Here is a 22,264-nt window from a genome sequence, read left to right on the forward strand (position 1 = left end):
GAACGACATGTAGCGATATCATCTTTGCTTCCGGTTTAGTGCAGTTGACCCAATTTGACATATTTCAAAAAATATATACAGTAGTTGTAAGAGCCTATATTCCTAGAAGTACAATCGATGCAAATATCCTTATAGTGCGAGGACTAGTCCTTGAAATGTGTACATGTAGCAAAAGAACGAAAGGTTGATAGGTAGGAATCATTAGAAATTAGTCTATTCGTTCAATTAGGGTATCAAATAAATCAATGTAATAAGAGAAATTACGAGGGAACGCCCTCATACTCCCAGCCCTCAATAACACGCTTTCGACGACGAGAGTTCCGACGATTAGTATTACACTTGACAAAGACAGTCAATGCAAAAATGACCAAAACTATAACTCCTGCAACAGCTGCGACAATCACAGTCCTGCGTTCCAGCTCTTGTGGATCATTGGCGTAGGGGCAAGTAGCATCTGCCCCACCGGTGACCCAGCAAGAAGTGACATCGATACAATTGAAATCCAAATAGACTTCACGTAAGGCAGGGTTAGAGGATGTTGAGTCCAGAGTCGCTGAAGGTTCGGAGAGGAGTTGCTTATAGAGATAGGTGTTTTCGAGGCCAGTCCGAGGCACTGCGAGAGTGGACCCTGGTGGGCACGAATCCGAGATCTCTGAATACTTTCCCGTTGCATTCGTTATGGTCCACAAGAATGGGGAATTGCCTACTCGGCAGGCCCCCCTTCGTTCTTCAGTACAGTTGGTGGCACGCCAGCGGCCTTCCAGTGATAAATCCATGATCGAGCAACGGTCAAATGCTGGCTTGCCACTTGTACCCCCACCAGTACCAGCGCCTTTGGGCTCGCCGATTGCCCAAGCCCAGCCCGATGAAAGAGAGACATTGCGGTAATACTCGACATTCGCGTCGGCGCTTTGACCGAATAGAGTACTGTTCAGCATCGGGGACATACCGCAGGCAGTAATGCCAGCGATGACATCGGCGACAGAACCCATGGTACTGTCCGCGGATTTTCCATCTGTAACGGGGATTTGGCTAATTGCCCACGATGAGTTGGCTTGAGATACCGCGGTGGCCCCTGGTTCATATAAGCAACCTGAAGTCACCGTACCGTTCTCCGCGGTGGATATCTTCACACCAGATGACATAAAATGTGGACTGAAGATATTGTCCTCATCTTGCGACAGGTTATATGTGGCCAGCTGGGGATCCACCGACCCATACTCAATTAGTACTCGGTCCGATTTGGCAAACTGGATGTATTTTGCGGAAGGCCATCCATCTGGAGTGCTCTGTTGACCAGACTCGTCTTTATGAATCGTGTAATATTCCACAATAGGCATATAGGTCTCGTCGACCTCATACCAGGACTCGTTCAGGTTGCTTCGATCCTTGGTAAGCTGAGCTGGAGTATAGATATAGCTACCAAGTTCTGTCGCGAGGTATGAGCCAACCCGCTCTGTGTCTGTTTTGGGCAAGTCATCACCCGTCACCTCAGATGCAGGCTCTGTCGGCGCCGAATCGCTGCCTGCGACATGAAGGTTCAGAGCCAACCAGGTTGTATAGGTCTTCTCTCTAGATGTTGTGCTTTGGAAGTATCCGACCAGAACTTGCGATATTGTGTATAGATCAAGTTCATCGGTACATCTGTACGGACCGAGCTCATAGATTGTGTCTCCATCGGAATCCTTATACCCCGTTATCGTCGCGCCTGCGGTATCGCTTGTTGTGGATGCGGACTCGGTGGATACGGACGTGACGGTGGATGTTGTCGAGGAACTGCTCACAGTAGATGTGTATGCTGAGACTGTGACAGCTGCCTCGGTAGGGATGCTGACAGGGCAGAATGTCCACGTCCTATGTTCTACCGACCAATATATGTCCAGGATTAGCCGTCGGTACCCGACCGACAGAAGATTGGATATGCATTTTGCTGCTGCAGTTTTATCGTAGAGATTATCTCCAAAACAGGCAGCTTTCAAGGATACAGCGGGATTGGTGACAAAGTTGATTGGGATCTGACCGGCGACATCGCGTTCACTCTAGACATTGCGTCAGACTAGATTTGGGGGCTTGGGGTCAATTTTTAAACACAAACCAGTAAGACAGCCACCCAGGTGGCACTATCAAGAGTGGCATCAGAACTATATGAGACAGACATAGAGTTCTGAAGCAAAGCATGATTGGCAAGAGTAAGTTACTGAGTTGAAGGTAAAGTGCGGGTTCACACAGGTCGCATCGCGTACTGCAAGGCGGGCCGATCACCTGAGTAGATCTGGCCACATCAAATGTTCCTTTCCTTTGACTTTCCATCCAACCACCAACTTCCTTTGATCGCATTTCTTTGAAATTTCCTGTGATACCCCTTAACCCAAAAAGAATCTACATTCACCATGGCCCAACCCGGCCAACCTAGCCCCCAACAACTGGCTGCCATGCAACAGCAGTTCGCCGCCGAAGCCGCCAAACGAGGGATGACACCTGAACAATTCGGACAAAAACAGCGCGAACAATTGACGGCCGACGCAGCTAAGCTAGGCTTGACACCAGAACAATACGTCGCGCAGTTGCGGATGCGAGCAATGCAAGCGCATCAGAAGCAGATGGAGGCCCAACGACAAGGTCAGGGATCACCACAGCCGGGTCAAGCTCAACCAGGACAGCCAGGACAGCCAGGACAGCCAGGACAGCCAGGACAACCACAACAACCGGGTCAATCACCGAATCCCCAGCAACGACCTCCACAGCAACAGATGCACCAGGTACCCGTCAACGCAGGCCAGCCTGCGGATCCCAAGGCGCTGGCCGTGGCGAAGTTCCTACGCTCGCAATCCCTCAAGCCTCGAACCTGTATTCTCGACGGCCAGCGAAAGGACATGTTCAAGGGTAATTATTCCGCTACTACCTACTTAAAAAGCAAAAGCAAAATCAAATCTAACTGACCTCCTACAGTCAAGCGAGCAATTCGCGCAATCGAGTCCCCCGCCTACGCCAAAGCCGCCGCAAAGAAGAACTCCCTCCTCCCACCCGTGACAGACCGTGCCTCCGCCGAAAACGTATTCAAGCTTCTCCCGCTCTCCCTCCTCGCTCTACGAGTAAGCAAGGTTGATCCGCACGAGGGCCACAACCACGCCAAGCCCAAGAACAGGACGAAAGGCCTGTGGACCGTGAAGATCGAGCAGCACCAGGAGACAGACCCGATGATGCACTACGTGTGGCTGTGGGAGGGACCGCAGTGGAAGCAGAAGGCCATGGCAGCGGCGGTGGTGGCGGGTATTTTTGCCGTTGTGCTGTTCCCATTGTGGCCTATGATGCTGCGCCAGGGTGTTTGGTACCTCAGTGTTGGATGTATGGGGTTGCTGGGACTATTCTTTGCGATGGCGATCTTCCGGTTGATTCTGTTCTGTGTGACTGTTTTCACTGTGGCGCCAGGATTGTGGCTGTTCCCGAATTTGTTCGAGGATGTTGGGTTCTTTGATAGTTTCAAGCCTTTGTGGGGCTGGCAGGAGGTATGTGAATACTGTTTTGTTGTGGAATCTTTGCTAATGAATTCGCAGAACAAGAAGAAAAAGAGCAAGAAGGTCAAGTCGGAACCTGCTGCGCCTGCAGAAACTTCTGCCACTACTACCTCTGCCCAGACTACATCTACTTCTTCGGCTGTGAAGCGGGATCTGACGCCGCGGGTGGAGGAAGTGGAGGAATAGGTAGTTTCTTGCATTCATTCAAATGTTTCCCAGACATTGCCAACATTTCCAATGTCACTGTTCGATGGAATACATGAACGAAGCGGAGATCTCATATTTATCTATATTTCACTTTACCCTTACAGGATGCTCATCTCGGCGTTTACAAGGGTTATCCCAGTTCTTTTTTTTTTTGTAAAAGTAGGATTACTTCTATCTTCTACTCTAAAAGATATGGTCGATGATACTAAGTACTAGTGTTTGGAAGCTGGTAGCTAAGGGTAGGTACTATGTCAAATTTGAGGTATCAAAATGGTAGGCAATCATGTTGTATTCAATCAACCTAAACTCCAATTTTCCACATTTATTTCAAACATCCAGTAGAAAGAGAATATAGCCAAGTCAGTGGTTGTGAATGACAAAGGGGTATAAATAAGACAATACAAAAAGTGAAGTAGACAAAAAGGAAGGGAAAGGATTAGAGCGACGCCACGTAGGACGAAGGCGGGTATCTTCATGTTAAGACAATCAAGATGCAGATGCAAGATAGAAGATAGAATGAAGGGGTATGTATCTCAAATGCCGCTCTTTGATGAAAATAGATGAAAGTAGAGTCGACAGACGTACAGTCGAGGGTATATGTGAATGGACGATAGTGCCGGATTGAGGCAAGGGGTATATTTTGACATGATGACCGTTTCATTAGAGCATTCTGGACTGCCGAGCGGCTGTTCTGGAGCCGCTCTGTGCTGTTGGTGGAACACCACTTTTCCGGTTATCCTGATCGCGAATCTTTTGTGATTGGTAAAACCGGTCGACGGGGGAACTGGTTGACCAAGAGGGCAGCGCCTGCGCAGCGATGGGAGAAGGGATTTTGGGGAGGGGACAATTTGGTGGAGGTGCAGCAGGAGGGCCCAGAGTGAGGCCAGGCATGCTCTTTCGGCGGGACATGCTTTGAGAATCATTTTGAGCGTTAGACACGCGGTTTCGTAGCATTGGCTCGATCGGAGGAATATTCAACACCTCCGACTCATTGACCATGTGGATACCCAACCCAGGGCGACCAACCAAGCTGAGAGGGCGAGACGAAGGGGGACTTGTTTCGGAGGCTGTTGTTCGAGTCATACGAGCGAAGGCATTGCCATCTGGTGCTTGACGAATCGTTCTTGATAAAGCGTCCTCTGAGTTGGAAGCGCGCAAGATGCGTCGAGTACCATCCCGGGCCACTAGCGGGGGCTCCGAAGAGTCCGTCAGGCGCGAGCTAGCGACACTATAAGTCGGAGACTGCGGAGGTGAGGAGATACTGGAGATACTGAAATCGCCTGTACTTTCACCTCGGCGCAAAACCCCGACAGGCGGAGAAGTAGTAGCCTGGGAGATACCAGTACCTCTCGAAGCAAACTTCCTACTGAATGAAGGCACACTGAAGTTCGGCGCTGGCGGCGAGGCACTTCGAAGCAGAGATTCGGGGACACCGGATTGAGTATAATTGGACTGAACTAGCTCAGAACGAGTGGGCACCGGGACTCCCATATTAGAGGGCCCATATTGGGATTGGCGTTTTTCTTGGCTGGAAGAAGCTGGGCCGCGAGTATATAGATCAACCTCCGGCTTCATCAGCTCTTCCAAGACCGCAGCGCCACTTCCAACTGGAGGTGAATGAGACGGGTTCATAGGTGGGCTGGAGGTGAACGAAGGGCCCTCAGACCCAATGACGATCGGAGCAGTAGCCTCCGTTCGACCCGTGGAGGCTGACCCTGTCCTCGAGTTTACCACCGATGGATTGACAGACACGTACGAACTCCGGCGTGACTGCCAGGTCAACCCGCCGACCGACTGATCATCATCCTCCTCGGGAGATCGCAGGGTCTGCGGTTGAAGAAACAAGCTCGAGATACGATGGGGGTCCTTTTTCACCATCTGCCGAATACTTGACTTGGACCGAAGCTGGGGTCCCTCATCATCTTCTGAATGCTTTTCCATGGTGAACTTAGGACCTCCGCGAGATTCGACCTCAGCACGAATTGCCATTAGCCAGGAAATCATGGAGTCCGGGTTATCAAACACCAAGAGAAAGCTGCGCGCTAACCTCCGCGCATGAGGTCGATGAAATCCAAAACGCGATGAGAGCTTAGGCTTGAAGGACTCCGCATCAGGAGTGGAATCGGCCACTGGGTTCTGAGAGACCTGGACCACCCAATGCTTTCCGGGAATCGCATCACTAGCAAAGGCCACCGACTTAGGACCCAATTGTAACATCTTCTCCGGTAGCCGATCGTGTTTCCCTTCCCCAGCATACTGGAGAATAAACCCCGCCGTGGCCAGCACGTAGATCTTGTTGGACCACTCAACCTTGTTGATCGTCCCAGACAGTGTGCGAAGATGTTTCCGTTCCTTTTGTTCCTTTTTCTTTGCATCATCTTGTCCCATCTGGTTCCGGGCATCTTCCGTCGCAGCCTTCGCAGTTGTCGCGTGCAGGCGTAAGATCGAATCTGCCGACATGGCCGGCGCCGAGAGACATTCATGCTTGGTCGATTGCGGGTAAGCCTGAAATAACGGTGGAGGCTTCCATCCATACTGTTCCCGCGGTGGTGGTACATTCGACTCGGCAGGTCGAGGTCGAGGGGTTTTCAATGTGGCTCGAGGCCGAGGTGTCGTCGGAGATGTGAGCGTCGTCGGAGTAGTTGGAGCCGTACGGGGGCTGGTGAGATCCGGGGATAACAGAGCCTCTGGTTCTGGCACAATTGGTATTGGGGGTGGCTGGACTTCCTCGATTTCGGTCAACTTGGTATCTGGTGCAGCAGCTGCACGCGCAGATTTGTCACGACTGAACAGGTTGCGTAATGAAGATTTAGAGGATTGACGTCGCACCGGACTCTGAAGGGAAACCGGCCCCTCTGAGCCATTGGTGGAATATTCGGATGGACGAGGGCGTGATCGTGACTGGGGTTTAGCGGCTGCGGTTGGCCGAGCAAAGTTTGTAGTTAGTGGTGCCAGACGATGCCCACGTCGCTCACCCAAGGATGTAGGTGGTGGGGTAGGCTCTTGAGCCATTATGTTTTCAGACATGATCGAATTGATTATACCTCATAGAAAAAGGAGGTCTGATGAAGAGGGAAAAGATCGACGAGAGAACGTGGGCGCATCTGCACGGCCGTTGAGGCCAACGTCATGAATTAAAGGAAAGTGGTTTCAAGAATTTCGAAGTAGGAGAAAGGAGAAAAGGAAAGTGGGGAAGAGGAAGAGGAAGAGGAAGAGGGAAATGAAGGAAAGAGGATCTACCAGAGTAGTGCGAGGTGCATGGGATTTAAGTCGAACTAAGCCAACATAGAGATTGGCCCCTTTTTTTGGTTTCGGGGTTCTCAAGTATACTCATCAGGGAACGGATTTCTATTCAAGGCATCAAAGATATCAGATCTATCAACTCCAACTATCTCGCTTATGGTCAATCCCACACATTGAGTGGAGCATAAACGTTCGCTCCACTCCGTTCAATATTTAATTTAAAAGCCTCGAACCTCAAACCTCGAACATGGAACATGGAACATCGAATCTCGAACCTCCAGTCTTTACTTGGCTTCAGTTCCGCATTTTAGTCCCTGTCCAGCTTCGACTGCGCCTATCAAACCAGCTCCAGCATCACAGTGCTGAGCCAAAGCAATATCCTTGTGGGTGAGGCCGCGTGGGTAATGCGTGGTCCAGTGGACATCGACGGAACCGAACCGCTGGGACCACATTAGATGAATTTCTTTGTTCAGATGTGCTATTGATCCACACGTATAAACTGAAAAAAGAGGAAACACAAAACTTACAATAGTCATTGTGGGGTGATGCTTCTTGACCGAGCTCTCAGCCGCAATAAGATTCAGAAATGACTTGAACACATCAGTAGGGGAAAGACATGACACAAGAATTTGTACTCACAACCGCTTTGAAATAACTCTTAAAGTGGAACGTCTTGGTGACTCCCGTACCCTCGGCATCCAGAGCCCAGCCCTGCTGCTGTAGTGCGGTAGTGTCGGAACTCAATTGGTGTGGGTCTTCTCCCTCCGCAAAGCGAGGTGCGGGTGTGTTAGAAGCCATTCGGAACTGATGAAGCTTATTGGGAGTGCAGTTTACAATGGGACGGGAGAATCTCCCGAGACGGAGGAAGCTCATTCTCTCAAGGTTGTCAGCTTGTGAGTTCGGGTTGAATTGGAAGTTGCGATTTCGGATTGTTCCCGGACGCACGGACCATCTGCCAGGCGTTTCTATAGAATCTACAGACTGAAGACCCTGCTGGCATGGAATACAGCGTAAGGTAAAATTGAAGAAGATAGTCACTTCACGACAAAACATCTGAAGTATAAACGAACATCAAGACCCACATGGACTATCCTGTAAAACAAGTCAGTGGTAAATACAGCACCTGGGCACACAACCGCCCGTTACACCAAGCTATTATCAGCTATAGTTTGGATGACAGATCTCCCGAAGTTGGCTACGTCTAATGAAATTTGGCCATCACACAGCATCAGCTGAAATGTATCTCTAAGCTTCATTGCCAGGTAATATTAGCAGTCTTAGGCACTGCTCGAGCTTTCAATACTGTCCACATGCAGACAAGAAGCATCCATGGATGAAGGACAATAGTTGAACCGGGGTCAAAATGGACTCAAGACTCATCTAGACCAAGCCACAGGGTATCCTGCATACCTATATCTAATGCCACACCTGGGCAGTAGATACTACATAATGCGGTGACACCTGCGGATCCTCAAATGCCTCATCTGGTAGTGTTACACAGATCCGGGGACCTGCTTCTCCCGCATCCGGCAAGGGGCCGATGCTACTCTACCATCGCGGAAGGCGGGTAGATCAGATCGATCTCGCTAAGTCCCACTAGTTTGTGAGACCACGCGTGAACTCCGCTGATCGTCTATGAGATATACTTGTAAAAGATCTACGGGGGGACGATGCAAGGGACGTGGCAAGGACTATTTCTAGGAACATTTGGAATGAGCTAATTCATATGATTCGTAAAAAGGTATCACTAAAAGGACTAAAGTACATCACACCTGACAGCCCATAAATTCAACCGCGACCTTTGCAAGTCAAAGCAACACATTATGTGAGTACGACGTTTTCTAAAACAAGGTGCCATGGACAACCTGGTCAAACAGTCGATTGCTCACCGATCATTCGAATAATTAATTAAGCAAGTCCACCACGCCCAGCGCAAGGATTTATGCCATGGAAAACATGAACAGAGAAAGGAAGATGTGAAATGTGCCTCAAATCTCCAACCAAGTCTTTTCCATTGCATGCCTGTAGAACGGCCATCGGTGGTTGTATAGGTTGCCACCTAGGTTGACAGGTGCATTGCCATTGAAAATCGAAGTTTGCGGTCAAGTCTTTTGGTGTTGGGAGTGCAGATTTTGTAGAGAACAGTTTCAGGCATTAAGACTGTTGCGGCGGGAGTTTGCACGAGAGTTTGCACGAGAGTTGGCCCGGGAGTTGATACGAGACCCAGGGCGGCTGCCGAGGGCCTGGCGGAGGCGGAGATCCTGCTGGGACCGTGCGTACGAGTTGGCGCGCGATGCTTCAGGAACCTTTGATCTGCGTCGGCCCTGGATAGCCAGGTCGTGGCGAGCCTCTGACAGCTGCTGCGCGAATGGAGAACGCTTGCGCAGGACGGGGCCCTTCCAGTAGATGACATAGACAGCGATGACCAACAACAATGAGATACAGACTGTAACGAACCAATGTTAGCAGAATCTCTTGGAGATGAATATGCGCAAGGACTTACAAAGAATGGTACAGGCGTATTCAACATGGTTGGTGCTGCCGATGTTCGTGAAGAAGGGAGTCGCGGGGATGGTCAGAACACCAGCCAGGAAGTCGCGCGACCATCCATTACCACCGGTGGCCGAGGCAGAGTACGGGCCGTATGCACAAATCATGTAGTCGATGGTTGCCATGTAAATAGCATAGTTGGCGATACCGATGATGGCAGCGAAAATCATGGATCCGATCCAGTGGCATTGTGGCAAAGCGGTCCAGGCAAAGCCAATCAAACCGATAGGCAAGCAGGGTACGGTGTACAACAACCACCATAGTCGGGACTCATATTGGGCCCGTTCACTATCAGGGTTGGCGGCGCGTTCAGCCATGTTCCGTTTGATCACGGGGAACCATGAGATCCACGCAATCAAGTAGCCGACCAAAATGGGAATGAACGAGAGACCCAACTGCCAGGTGTTGAAACCCCACTGGCCGTAGACCAAGCTGAAAGACTGGATGAACATGAAAATCAAGGCATCACTGAATCCACTCAACAATGAGAGGGTCAAGACAATTGGCTCGGTCAAGAACATGCGGAATGGACGGATCCACGTAGCCATGATCTCACGAGGAGGGAAGCGTTGACGGAAAGACAGGCCTTCGGTAGGGCCGTAGATGTTCGGGTTTTCGCCGCTCTTACGCATCTTCTTCGCAATCTTGTCCATGAGGACGGTTGTTCGGGTTTCGGGAACGAAGATAAAGTGCATGATCTGAACAAAGCCACCGAAGATGAGCTGGATCCAGATGTTCCAGCGCCAGGGGAGGAACGCCTCCACAAAACCACCGACCACTGGGCCCAAAACCGAGCCACCGACAGAGGAGAAAACGACGGCTGCGACTGCATACTGCTGGGTATCTGCTTCCCATAGATCTGCAACCATTCCCAGAGTCACCGAACCGCCGGCCGATGCCAGACCTCCCAGCGCTCGGCCGACCATAATAGAGGCGAAGTTCGGGGCCAGTGCTACTGGCAGTTGGAAAATGTTAACGAACAACAGTGAAAGCTGCAAAATAGGCTTTCGGCCCAATTCTTCACTCCATGGGGCCCACAGCTCACAACCGAAAGCGTACAGAACCAAGAAAATCATGGCACCACACCGGGCAGCTTGCATGGAGACACCGAACTCCTCCGAAATACCAGAGAGACCATTCGAGTACAGCGAGGTGTTGAAGTTCATGGAGACTTGAACCAGGAAGATCACGCCAATGATCCGCCATTTCTTCCATTCACTGAAGGAGTAGCCCAGCTGGTCGTAACACATATCCTCGGTGAGCTCGATACGGCCAGAGGGGGAGGCATTTTCCAATTGATTATCCTCGTCAAACTTTTCATGAACAGGTATGACATCGTGAGTCGTACTAGACGAGTCCGATGCCATGACGGCATCTCGGCCATGGCCTGGCTTTTCTGGCTTGCTTGCCATCTCTCACACAGTAAGGGTAGGGTACAAGGTAGACGAGTATAAAATGTGGGAGGCAAGGTCCAGAGAAATGAAAGTGTGTGGGGAAGTGGAGTAAGAGATGCAAGCACGAAGAGAAGACCTGGGGGGGGGGGGGAAGAAGAAAGTAATAAATACTTTTCCAAATGCAACGACGTAGAGATCAGATGCGGCAAGGACATTCCTTGGATCTATGAACCCAGGAAAGTACTTTGTATGATTTTTACTAAATTTCCTCTTTCGGGAAAAGTCAAATGTTCTTTTCTCCAGACTTTTTGCTTTTTTCCCACTTTTCGCTCTCCAGTTTCCCTACCGAATAAACGGGATGCCGACTTTCATATTGATCCACTTGAACCCTTAACCTCAGAGGAAGTCAACAACATCAGCAATTTGAAGCAGTTATGTTGTTTACGTTATTTTATTCAATTTTCCACTCTTCACTATCTCTACTTTGACTTTTGCTTTTGGGTTTTTTGCGTTTTCCCTGTTGGATCTGGGCGTGGGATGACGCCCCCTTCCCCGGGAATAGGTAGCCCCATTGACAGGAAAACCCGCAATTGGATAATCGGCTCCACTTAAACTGACCAAGACCAAGACCGATGGCCGATGGCGGTCCATCGTGAGCGCGGTCGTTCACTCCGGACCATTTCCGAACCGTTTTGGTAATGAGAATGCCGTATCATCCGCATTGGGAGCTCGGGAAAAAAGACCAGAGAAGGCCATTTCAACGCATGCAACATCAGATCTCCCAAATTCCCAACACCAAAAGAAAAGAGAACGGGGAAGGCCGTGTGCCCCACGATGCAAGGAGCCGGCATCATTGGGTTAACGCCCAGGCCGCATGGTGCTTTCTCCACGTACAAAAGGAGATTAACTACAGACGAAAATGACGCAGAAAACTACATCTCTATGGGGAATGCCGGCGCCTCCGAATCTCATGTCAAGATTTGGGTTAATGTCAAGAAAAAAAAATCCGTGGATAGCATCCACTGACGTCAGGTTGGTACCGGCCATGGTTCATTCAGGAGCGAGCAGGTACCGCTATGGCCAGACTTACGGGCGTGGCGTCGGGGCGATCGTCATCCGCAGGGGCCCATAGTCTTGTTTCGACGGGTTGCGCTTACTCTGGCCTGAAAAGCAAAAATTCATGAGATCGACATTTCTCCCCAAGTGTTTCCAGAATATATCAAAGTTAGTCAGGTCAGAAGAAAAAAACTGGAGATATCCGATAAGTCCCTTGCGGGGGAATGCATTGTCCATGTTTTTCCCCCTTGAGAACAAAGTTTTGTGTTTCAGTCACATCCGGCACGATACGTTATCCGGAAACGACCACAGACGCAGGATTGGCCCGGAATGGGACAGTTGCATTCCTGGCACATGGACCGGGATCGTCGATCAAGCCACGCGGGTTTCTGGCGATCCCAGAAGTATACAAACATTTGCATATCATGAATCATGATATAGTTGCAAGACGTAGTATACCTAAAGTAAGGTTGGGGAAGCGCCACTGCCACCCGGGGACGTTCTGTCCCTTGGTATCTGAATCTGGTCCGCGCTCAGGTACTGAAAACCTAGTACGTACTTCTCTGTACTTCTGGACCTTGGACTAGTTAAGACAGGTTCTTGGTTGAACAATTAGGACCAAAACGGAATTATTACTGACACTCATTTAGTAATTACGCACGAGAGTAAATACCCCAGAATCGTTGGAACGTTGGAATAAACCTGGGGGAGTCCCCAGAGATAGATACCTGAGGCAGCAAGTCTGTTTGCATTGCATCATGTGATTAATCACCTGCCCCCCACCAACCAGATGAGTCAGCACATCGTCATGCTCGAGTAAATGGGGCTTCTCCAACCTTAAAGATCCTATTGTTGAATCCTTTATCATTTACAATCCTGGTCTCTATCACCATGTGCCCAGATATCAACTCTCTTCCACAATCTCGATCATCCTCCACCTCTTCATCTCTGCCTCATCGTATCCCTCCGACCGCCTCCCCAGGGACCGCCCCCGCTCCAATGAACCCCAACACTACTTCCCCTCGACCCTCCCGCGGATCCAGTGCGGGCCGAGTATCGGTGTCCGAACGACGCCGCTCGGCTGCCGGCATGAATTTAAACCTGAACGAGTCCTCTAGTGCTTCGGGAAATCACGGCGACAGCCCCTGGTCCGACCATCGCTCTTCTATCGGTCATGCATTTCGTACGGCCAGCCCCACCAGTCACGGCAGTAGCCCGGTCTTTGCGACTGCAGATCCGCACCATCAGCGAGCACCCTCTCTGGGCGAGTTGCACCAGGAATTAGAGCAAGAGCAAGAGGCGCAAGTGGTGGGTCTTTTTGAATTTGAATAATATGAGCTAAACTGACGTTGGGGTAGAATCGTTTACTGCTGATGATCCGTAGCCAGCAGGCCCAGTTGCAACAACTCCAGCAACAACAGCCCTCACAGCCAGGTGCTAGCACGGCAGTCGTCGATGAACTGACGCCATCCGAACGGTCATCTTCCTTCTCACTTCCTATGCACACACCCGCACAAGCACCCAGTAGTCGGCTCTCGATCTCCTCAGTCTCCAACCGTCGGTCTTCACGACCACCTAGCCAAGCGGAATCCCCAAACCTGCAGCCGCAAGATGCCTCGCGAGGACCAGAAAGCACCGAAGCATTCCCTGCACTGCCGAGTTCCTCGCGCCGTGGAAGCCGAGACGACAATGCATACTATCAGGCCGAGGCAGCCATGTTGAGTCGAGAAAACCAAATGCTGCGACAAAGGATTCGTGAATTAGGTAAGCACTACTACTCCTTCCCCGTATTCCTTTCCCCACTGTCAAGGGGAAAAGGGGAAATCTTGTTCTACGGTACGGGGTAAACATGGTTCTAACTTACCACAGAACGACAAATAGGAGACATGTCAATCTCTGCGAGACCATCTCCCTCCCCAGCTCCCACATCGGGTGAGACATCGGGGCAAGAGGGGGCCGAAACGGCGGACCCGCCTACTATGAGATCGGCAGACGGGAAGGACTGAAACCCCAGAACATCGTCATTTCGCCTAAAGACTAGCGATCATTTCGGCCAAGATTATTAATGGTTCGCTTTGGACTTTCCATTCTCAATCTACAAGTTGACCCATTTGCGCTCATAACGACATGGCCTGATGAAGGATCTCGAGATTGCCCCATAATGCTCACCTCGCAATAAGTGATTTTCGTGTCTACCCTTGGCACCTGTGAGAAGGTTTATTTACCCAGTGGCCACCTAATCAGCGAGTTCACCCCGATGGTACAGTTGAAGCGCCGTTGATCCTCTTGTGGATATCATTATTTAAGCATGGCGCAGCGACTTTGGATCGAAATTGGGTTGCAGTGATGCAGATTTATCCAACATGGAGTGATGGACCTATCATATGCATAACCCATCTAGAGGAGGATTGTATCCGCCAAGCTCGTTTGCAAGGGAGGCATGTCGCACAAGGCATTTGTATCAAGACAATCATCATCCATAGGAAGATACCATCACAGCTGCTTGTTACACAAGTAGCACTCAAACTCCATACTGCTAACTCAACACCACTTGTCCTTTCAATTTCAGTACTGAGGTATTTCAAGTACTGGCTACTACCTAGGTAGCAAGGTTTAGCTCCTAGAACATTGTAACTCCATGTAGCTTTACTCAGGCGCTAAGTACAAATCAAGTCACTGCTGCTATTATCATAGATCTCTTGAGGTCAGTAGAATTCAAATATCCGCGTCCCTCCCAATGCTCCATACATAATGTGCAGCTGACGCCAGGTCAACGGCAAACCAGGACATCTCACATTTGAATATTTGCACATTTGAAGATACTACATCCACGAATGAACTTACAAGTTCTATAAGAAAGCAAGCTTCATATTCAATTCAATATTGTGTACAAGAAAGGCCACGATATTTTCAGATATCGAACCTCAAAGACGCTGCAATTAAATTCAAATCTCATACCATTGGACAAAGAACCCATTCATCTACAGCTTAGCCTTCTCAGGCTGGGCAGCCAGGTCAGGCATAAGCACATCACGAAGCTCGGTAGCAGCCTCATTTAAGAAGTAGCTCATACGGTGAGCGCCAAGACGTTTGCAGACGATGTTGAAGTTGAGACTAGAGTATATTAGTATTTCCAATATCCTTCTAGGGGGTGGGGGAGGGATCATGTATTTACCTATTCTCGTTGATCATGTAGGCAATACCGAATCCATCATCGATAACCTGACTCCATCCGTATCCGTTGAAGTATTCCGAGCTCAGCTGGGAGGAAGAAATGAACCAAGAGCCGGAGTAGGCGTAGGCGGGATCCTCGTAAAGAGCGGGAAGCTTCTCACCAGGCTGGAGGAGCTTCTTGAGACCGAATAGGTGGCGGTCGACACCGCGGCCGTCGCTGGCATCGAGGGTGTACTTGGTGTGCTGGGACAGGGCGGCGCGGAAGAGCTTGACGACTTCCTCGCGGGGAACGGTGTGATCGTGGAAAGCCTTGCAGAAGGCAACACTTTCGTCGGAGACACTACGGGTGGTCTCTGTGCGGCCCTCCTGGAACTTACGGGTGGAGGCGGACTCGTAGGTAGGACGGTTCTTGCCGTACATTTTGAAGTAGGCGAGTTGGATGACCATCTGGACGTAGGCGTCGGGGCTGCACTTGAACTTCTTGATCAGACCCTTGCCGTAGCCCTGGAAGGCTTGAACAACCAGCTCGTGGGAGGCGATCTGCTTGCGGTGGTACTGAGCCGCAATGTCGATGGCCTCGTTGGCCTCGTCATTTAGTTTGAAGGTGATGGGCTTGGGGTCGGCGAGATGTGAACGTACGCTCTTGGCCGAGAGGTCGATATGTTTGTTGAAGATGAGGTTGTTGACGTGGTCGTTCAGACGGTGGGTAGGGGTGCCATCCATCATGCTGTGCTCGCCCATAAAGCCAGCGGTACCGTTGTCGTTGATAATAAACTGCAGGGGCTTGTCGAACCAGCGGTTGGTACCATCACCGTGCCAGTACTGGTGTGCACGCTCCTCCAGAGTCACAGGCTTGGCATCGTCCAAGCAGACGACGAAACCGGCAGACTCAATGGACTGCAAGGCCTGCTCGTTGGCCGGGTCGGCAGCGATAAGCTTCTTGCGGGCAGCAGTCCAGTGATCACGGTCAGCCACAGTCAGCACACCGACCGGCGGGGCAGGCTGGGCAGTGTCGATGATGTGCTGGAACTGCTGCTCCAGCTCGGACACGTTCAGGGCCTGGCCGTCAACGACCAGCGGCACCTTGAAGAACTGGTTCTTGCGCACGACGACAATATGCTGGTTCTCCGCGGCAGAGTACTTCTTCGGGTAGTCTGCGGGGTCGGCGGGGATACGGCAGCAATTGAACATGTACTCGTAAGAGCTCATGGCCATGGGCTGACCGCGCATGTACTCAGGCTCGAGCGTGCCCGCATCGACCTCCTTCTTGAACTCCAGAGCTGCAGAGGTGATGGCGGCCGCGCGCTTAGCCGGGTTGCGACGCTCACGGTCATCCTTGTAGGAGTAGAAGTAGGAGACGTAAGGAATGACAGGGTCCCGGTAGGCTAGATAGGCGGCGTCGTTCCACCATTCGGCGATCCAGTTGTTGATCTTGGGGTTTGCAGCGCGCTCTAGCAAGCGCTTTTGGAGAGGCTCACCCTCACCACCAGGGCGAATAAAAGCTTCCACAGCAGTTTTGGTACGCTCAAACTCCGCTTCGGAGACGAGGGGGTGGACGGACTTCAGGTAGCGGCGACCGGTCTCCTCCAGAGACGGCACGGGGAGTTTGGGCAAGGACTCCTCAAAGCGGAGCATCTTGCCTTTGGAAAGATTCTCTTTGTATCCTGCACGTGCGAAAATCCATTTAATTAGCCAAGAGTTTCCCTATCAGGCGCATTGAAGTGTGTCCGGGGCAGTCAGGCAAAGTGACTATATGACGGCATTCGCCACTAACACATGTGATAACTCACCCTCAGGGATTGAAGATGCCTTTCGTCGGGGAGCCATAGCGAGTGTCTGGAATAGCGGTCAGCTTCAATTGATCCTTGATCATGGACATTGTCAAAAGGCATTGAGACAGGAAAGCGGAGGTGGCCGTCTTACCGAGCGGGCAAGCAGTTGTGTCGGAGGGAGCCGGGGCCTTGACAAGGTGGAGGAGAGACGGCTTCGAGCAGAAGCAGCAAACATCCCTCTCGTATGTGTAGGAAAGAGGGTGATTAGGGGAGGAAGAGGGTATCTAGAGCAGAAGATAAAGACGAAGTTGTCCCCAGGAGTGTCGGAGAACAAGTACTTAGAACAGGCGAAAGAGCCTCGGCTGCGCAGTTGACCGAAGTGGATGTTGCCCGCGGATATACGTGACGTTTGTTACTGGTATGTGGGGCCAATGAACCAATAATATGCAATTAATTTGCATAAATACCGCTCACCCCGGTAATCTATGTAATAATTTGGGCCTCGGTTGTTTCGTGGGGTATCGTGGGAACAAGTATAGTACAGTCACAAGGAGGGGATAGACCGACTCGGGACTCGGGATACCGAAAGGCACTGGGCAGAAAAGGAGATAAATTAGCGCCTAGGATTACTGCACAAGGAGTATTCTTGTTAGTATCAAAATTCTCAAAACTTTGTGGATATCCTTTCCGCTGCGAATGGGAACACAATGCGGGGATAGCTTGGGTCTTAGCGCCGGGAAATTGATGTACGTTGGTTCGGAAACCCTGGGTGGAAATAGAAGCTCCCCACGGAGATTTGGATTATGTATACTAAGTCAACAAGAAATGCAAAGGAACAGAACTAGCCCTGCTGTTCCCATAACATCCCTTCCGCTCCCGTTGATCCGGATAACCTAAATGTCAAAGAATGAAATCATATCGCGGCCAACGCTATTCGCAGGTATCAACAGCCCAAAATATCGAAACAAACATCAAAGTTGCACAATGAAAAGAAATGAACAGGGAAATCATGAACCTATCCAAGGCCCAAAGAGAATAAACTGGTGGCAGGACTCCATGACACCCGACACCGAAAAGCAAGCTAGAAGACAAGACCCCGGGGAGTTAGGAAGTAGTAGGTAGCTAGCCCAGTAGGTACTTCAGAAGGTAGTATAAACCCGAGCAGTATAGGGCTAGATATCCACCCCTAGGAGACCGGTTGAACGGGTGTGGGTTGTTCCTGGCTGTCAAGGGTCCGGGAAACTTGTACTCCGCTTCGCCGAAGCTCATCCATCTTGGCTAGAGCGGGCCCGGTGCAAATGCGACCAGTCTGCATCAAAGTGCGCAACCGTTTCCGTCGGGCTTCGCCGCCTCGTTCCTCCCCGCGTCCAACACCATCATCCACCCAGTCCACGCGATGCACCTTGAAACTCATACCGTCATGCCGGCCGTCCCACTTTCGGGATTTCAATCCGAACATGACCGTCGAGTCATACCGCTCCAAGCGGGGAAGGATCAAGAGTGTGATATGAAGATCTTGGTTGGGGGGAGGGATGGGCGGTAGACGAGGTCCTGGAGTACTGGACTTCGAGGCCTCCATCTCCGTAGCCGGTGGGGCGTGCTGATAGATATCCTTGATTTCTAGATCGAGCATGGACTCATCCACATCATCACCCCACGCACCTCGGATAAAGCCCGAGTGGATGGCAGCGGCGACAGGGTCAGAGTCGTCTGTGTATATACCGGTACCCCACAGGGCTCGGCGTGCGCAGATCTCTTCTCGGTGGCTTTGGTCAACTCGGAAACGCGGCACCCGAACAGTGAAGGTGCAGTTTTCACGCTGTTCAAATCGTGGAAGAGGTCGCGGGGTCGTGGTGTATCCGAATTTCGAGCTTTCTGGAGAAGACTTGATCGAAGGTGGATCAACTCGGGGGGCATACAATGTTGATCCCAGGTGATGACGAGGAAGATGGGCGACGCTGGATAGAATTGGCTCAAGAGTGACAGTGGTGCGAGGCTCTCGGATGGGAGATGCAGCAGCGGTAGGAGGTCGGGGGGCATGGTGGTGATGATGGTGGTGATGGTGATGATGTCCGGCCAAGGAGTCCGCAGGAGTAGATGATCGACCAAAGAAACCTGTAGAGAGTGGCCGATGAAGCCCAGCCAAAGCCGCAGCTTCCTCCTCTGCTTTGTGACGATGATGATGGTGACTGGGGGACGTAGTCAGTACACGTGAGCCAGAGCCGTAGTGACTTCTAGATACATACTGATGATGGTGGTGGTGTTGGTGAGCATGTTGGCGAGCTCGACGAGAACCTCGTGTAGACAGTCCACCAGATTCCAATTCCATTTGACCGTCATCCCTGGATTTCCTTGATCGCCTGTTGCCAGAGGCGGACAGGGGACGAGGGATTCTACCATCGTCATGCCCGTCCCCATTCACGGAGCGGCCAGTAGCGTCGCGCTTGAATGGGCTTGCAATCAACGGCGTCGACGGTCCACTGCCAGATGAGCCGGCAGTCAAACCCCCGACACCACCGACACCACTGCCGATTCCAGAGAACACCCTACCCAGTTCATTCTTGATACTGGGCTCACCACCTGGGCCGATAAACGGTGCCTGTGCACCCTGCACAGCTTGAGGAAGGGGAGATGCACGACCACCCCGTTTTCCATCAGCACCTACGGCAAGCAAACTGCGGTGCTGAAGGAGTTCATCGCTGCCTTTGCGTCGTCCCTCTTCCCCGGCAGCAGCTAGTCCAAGAAGTCCTGCGCCAGCTGCAGCCGTTGTCGGGGTGGTTCCAAGGCGTGGAGGTGGTTGTGGCTGTTTAGTCACATAGGGCGAGTCGCGAGGAGAAGGTGTCGGTTGTCCATGTCCAGTGTGCAGTGATGACGGTTGACGACCGCCACCAGGTTGAGATCCCAGAGATTTGGTGTAACTTTGAATTGCTCCAAACCCAAAGCCCGAAGCCGATTCCGGCGCTGGAAAGCGCTTGTTCTCTGGCGAGGACGGGTGAGAGCGACCCTGATCCCAGGCCGAAGAACCGAGGGCGCGGTCTACAGGTTCTCGCTCGCCATAGAGTGAGCTGAGTCGTGACGCCGCAAGTTGTCCTTTTGCCTCCATCTGAGCTGCACGATCCCGCTCTCGATCTCTGTACGCGGCGTCTTCAGATCGGCGGTCCCCGAACAAACCATTGAAGCGGGAATGGTTGTCGAGACCTGCGTATGGTGCAGTTGTTCGCGGTTGGGGCTCAAATCGGTCAGGCATACCACCCGCTGGGCGGGAGTGCGGACTGTAGCCTGGTTGACGCGCAGGTGGCTCCGCATTAGGTGGCTGGCTGCTTGGTCGAGGGATCGAACCACTGAAACTCATGCGACGGGGTTCATAGGGTGAATCGGTTGGCGAGATCTGAGGAGAGGGTTGTGTTGAATGAGACTTCTCGGGATACTGCGAGGAAGTGACGCGAGACAAGCCACCGAATTTCGATTGATCTCTACCCAGAGGGCCTGATCCGCCGCCAGAGCCAGATCGGTACGGTCGGCCCATCTGCGAATTTGAGAAGGGCTGTTCGGGTGTTTGGGATCGGCGAAAGTCTACCGGGGATGGACGAGCCGGGGCAGTGGGTGGTGACATGCCCGCGGCGGCGGATGTCGGTACCGCACCGAAAAGCGAAGAGGCAGGTCGTGAAAACAGCGACCCCGAGTCTCGCGCCGGACGTTCTGGATCTGAGCCCAGCATGGCGGAGATCGACATGCTGCTACCCAGTCGATGAGCCTGGTTATTTTGCGCATCGCGAGGAAGAAGGGATGATGTGGGCGCGTTCGCCGATTGTGATCGCGAGGCGTAGGAGTGAGGTGAGGATGGTGGAAGCATTTGGCGATTATCGAAGGTAGAAGCGGAGGGTTCTTGTTGTCCTATCCATAAATATTAGCCATCGGAGGGATCTTTCAATGCTGGTGCCTGACTCGCGATAGATGAGGCAAGAAAGAAAAGAGTCCCAATATTGGGAAGGGCGCTTAGATCCCGGTCGCGACACCTCCTCTCTGAGGGCTGGCGCAAAACCTCTACTCACCCGACTGGACAGGGCTGCCACTGCTACCCTGGGATGCACGACGCACAGACTGTGAAGACGTGTTGTTCATCGCGCCTTGTAATGCCCACAGAGAAGGAAGATTGGCGTCGATTCCCAGGACCCAGAACGCCAGAACCCGTGACTCCGGAAGCTCGACGGCTAGGCCCAGATAGGAATAGCGCGCGTCTACCACAACAGGACTAGCGTTCCCGAGCAGCGGATCAGCGCCACCGGGGGAAAACACAAGCATCAGGGGAAAGAAAACATGAAAGCAGAGGCTGGGGCCAGGGCATATACGGTAGGATAGGCCTACTCGTAAATAGAACCTGACCCATAACTGAGTTTTGCTTCACATTTTCATTCCCCGGAGCTCAGTTACCTTCCCACCGAGGTATATTACCAAAGCATGACCTGCCCTGGGAAAGTGGAGAGGAGATCCAACAGGAACCACGGGACAAGTCCGACCCCAATGTTCCTGAATCCGGGGCACAGTAAAAACATGCAGGGGGCTATAACGAGGGATGACCCGAAATTGCAGAATGAATGTAGTAAATAACATGTAAAAAAAAAACTCCCGGCTTACCTTCGTGAAATTGACCAGCTTGTGGCTGGGAGAGATTTCTGCGGTGTACATGTGGATGATGTTTCGCCTCCACACTGGCATGTCGACGATGCTGTTGTGCCTGGTGATTCCTGACTGGAGAAACCTGTGCGCTGGTACTCTCTCGAAGCGAATGTGACGCACGCGATGCGCCCGAGTAGACCTGAGCGGGAGTGGGGGAGGCATAGTAGCGGTTCGCAGACCGAGGCTTGTCATTCTCCGGTCGTCGAGGATCGTGGGGTGCGGATGAGGTATAGATTCGAGAAGGTTCCTCGCGTGATTCTTGTGAAGTCCCAAGAGGTGATGGACGCGGCGGATAGGAGCTCGGGTGGAGCCGTCGGTAAAGGTCCATGTCCATGATTGTCGTGCTGAAATGGTGATAGGATGGCAAGATTTATGGAGTTCCTGACGATTTCCTGGTAGAATGGCGGTGGAAATGTGCCGAAGAGGAAGCAGATGCAATGATGAAAGATCAGCGGTTGATCCCGAGAGTCATGACCTCGGAAATAGTGCGCGCGACCGTGAGGGGGGTGCGGAGGTGGTGTAGCGTTCCAAGGTTTGGGGGTGTATAAGCAAAAGTTCAAATGTCAAAATTGTAGAAGGAGGAGGACCAAGTCTACAGGTTCGTTAAGAAGTTGAGTTCTGGGCGTACGGAGAAAAAAAACGGTGAGTGATGCGGCTTTAGCGTGATGGGGCCAAG

General features: G+C 51.7%; 8 protein-coding genes across 8 annotated transcripts; 2 read left to right on the forward strand and 6 right to left on the reverse strand.

Annotated features, from left to right (window-relative positions):
* Window positions 1–260: 260 nt before the first annotated feature.
* Window positions 261–2,158, reverse strand: N7520_005684 (Lectin C-type domain protein; the record flags this gene model as incomplete). Its single annotated transcript, XM_057139618.1, has 2 exons — window positions 261–2,039; window positions 2,096–2,158. 2 exons carry the CDS (start codon window positions 2,156–2,158, stop codon window positions 261–263), a joined length of 1,842 nt encoding a protein of 613 aa, XP_056993624.1.
* A 232-nt stretch (window positions 2,159–2,390) lies between these two features.
* N7520_005685 (Sec62 family protein translocation protein) lies at window positions 2,391–3,701 on the forward strand (the record flags this gene model as incomplete). Its single annotated transcript, XM_057139619.1, has 3 exons — window positions 2,391–2,883; window positions 2,950–3,506; window positions 3,555–3,701. 3 exons carry the CDS (start codon window positions 2,391–2,393, stop codon window positions 3,699–3,701), a joined length of 1,197 nt encoding a protein of 398 aa, XP_056993625.1.
* A 681-nt stretch (window positions 3,702–4,382) lies between these two features.
* On the reverse strand, window positions 4,383–6,734 carry N7520_005686 (peptidase family M20/M25/M40 protein; the record flags this gene model as incomplete). The annotated part of the gene is made up of 1 exon (XM_057139620.1): window positions 4,383–6,734. The coding sequence occupies one exon, from the start codon at window positions 6,732–6,734 to the stop codon at window positions 4,383–4,385; it is 2,352 nt and encodes a 783-aa protein (XP_056993626.1).
* A 515-nt stretch (window positions 6,735–7,249) lies between these two features.
* On the reverse strand, window positions 7,250–7,838 carry N7520_005687 (4a-hydroxytetrahydrobiopterin dehydratase; the record flags this gene model as incomplete). Its single annotated transcript, XM_057139621.1, has 3 exons — window positions 7,250–7,405; window positions 7,493–7,555; window positions 7,605–7,838. 3 exons carry the CDS (start codon window positions 7,836–7,838, stop codon window positions 7,250–7,252), a joined length of 453 nt encoding a protein of 150 aa, XP_056993627.1.
* A 1,274-nt stretch (window positions 7,839–9,112) lies between these two features.
* On the reverse strand, window positions 9,113–10,927 carry N7520_005688 (uncharacterized protein; the record flags this gene model as incomplete). The annotated part of the gene is made up of 2 exons (XM_057139622.1): window positions 9,113–9,411; window positions 9,469–10,927. 2 exons carry the CDS (start codon window positions 10,925–10,927, stop codon window positions 9,113–9,115), a joined length of 1,758 nt encoding a protein of 585 aa, XP_056993628.1.
* A 1,929-nt stretch (window positions 10,928–12,856) lies between these two features.
* Window positions 12,857–13,971, forward strand: N7520_005689 (uncharacterized protein; the record flags this gene model as incomplete). Its single annotated transcript, XM_057139623.1, has 3 exons — window positions 12,857–13,273; window positions 13,324–13,729; window positions 13,835–13,971. 3 exons carry the CDS (start codon window positions 12,857–12,859, stop codon window positions 13,969–13,971), a joined length of 960 nt encoding a protein of 319 aa, XP_056993629.1.
* A 975-nt stretch (window positions 13,972–14,946) lies between these two features.
* On the reverse strand, window positions 14,947–17,146 carry N7520_005690 (carnitine O-acetyltransferase CAT2; the record flags this gene model as incomplete). The annotated part of the gene is made up of 4 exons (XM_057139624.1): window positions 14,947–15,079; window positions 15,141–16,803; window positions 16,930–16,975; window positions 17,063–17,146. The coding sequence occupies 4 exons, from the start codon at window positions 17,144–17,146 to the stop codon at window positions 14,947–14,949; spliced, it is 1,926 nt and encodes a 641-aa protein (XP_056993630.1).
* A 951-nt stretch (window positions 17,147–18,097) lies between these two features.
* Window positions 18,098–21,922, reverse strand: N7520_005691 (uncharacterized protein; the record flags this gene model as incomplete). Its single annotated transcript, XM_057139625.1, has 4 exons — window positions 18,098–19,100; window positions 19,158–20,805; window positions 20,964–21,149; window positions 21,490–21,922. The coding sequence occupies 4 exons, from the start codon at window positions 21,920–21,922 to the stop codon at window positions 18,098–18,100; spliced, it is 3,270 nt and encodes a 1,089-aa protein (XP_056993631.1).
* Between the last annotated feature and the right edge of the window lie 342 nt (window positions 21,923–22,264).

The sequence above is a fragment of the Penicillium odoratum genome (assembly GCF_028828045.1).
Source record: "Penicillium odoratum strain IBT 22623 chromosome Unknown utg000005l_segment0_segment0, whole genome shotgun sequence".
NCBI classification, from domain to species: domain Eukaryota; kingdom Fungi; phylum Ascomycota; class Eurotiomycetes; order Eurotiales; family Aspergillaceae; genus Penicillium; species Penicillium odoratum.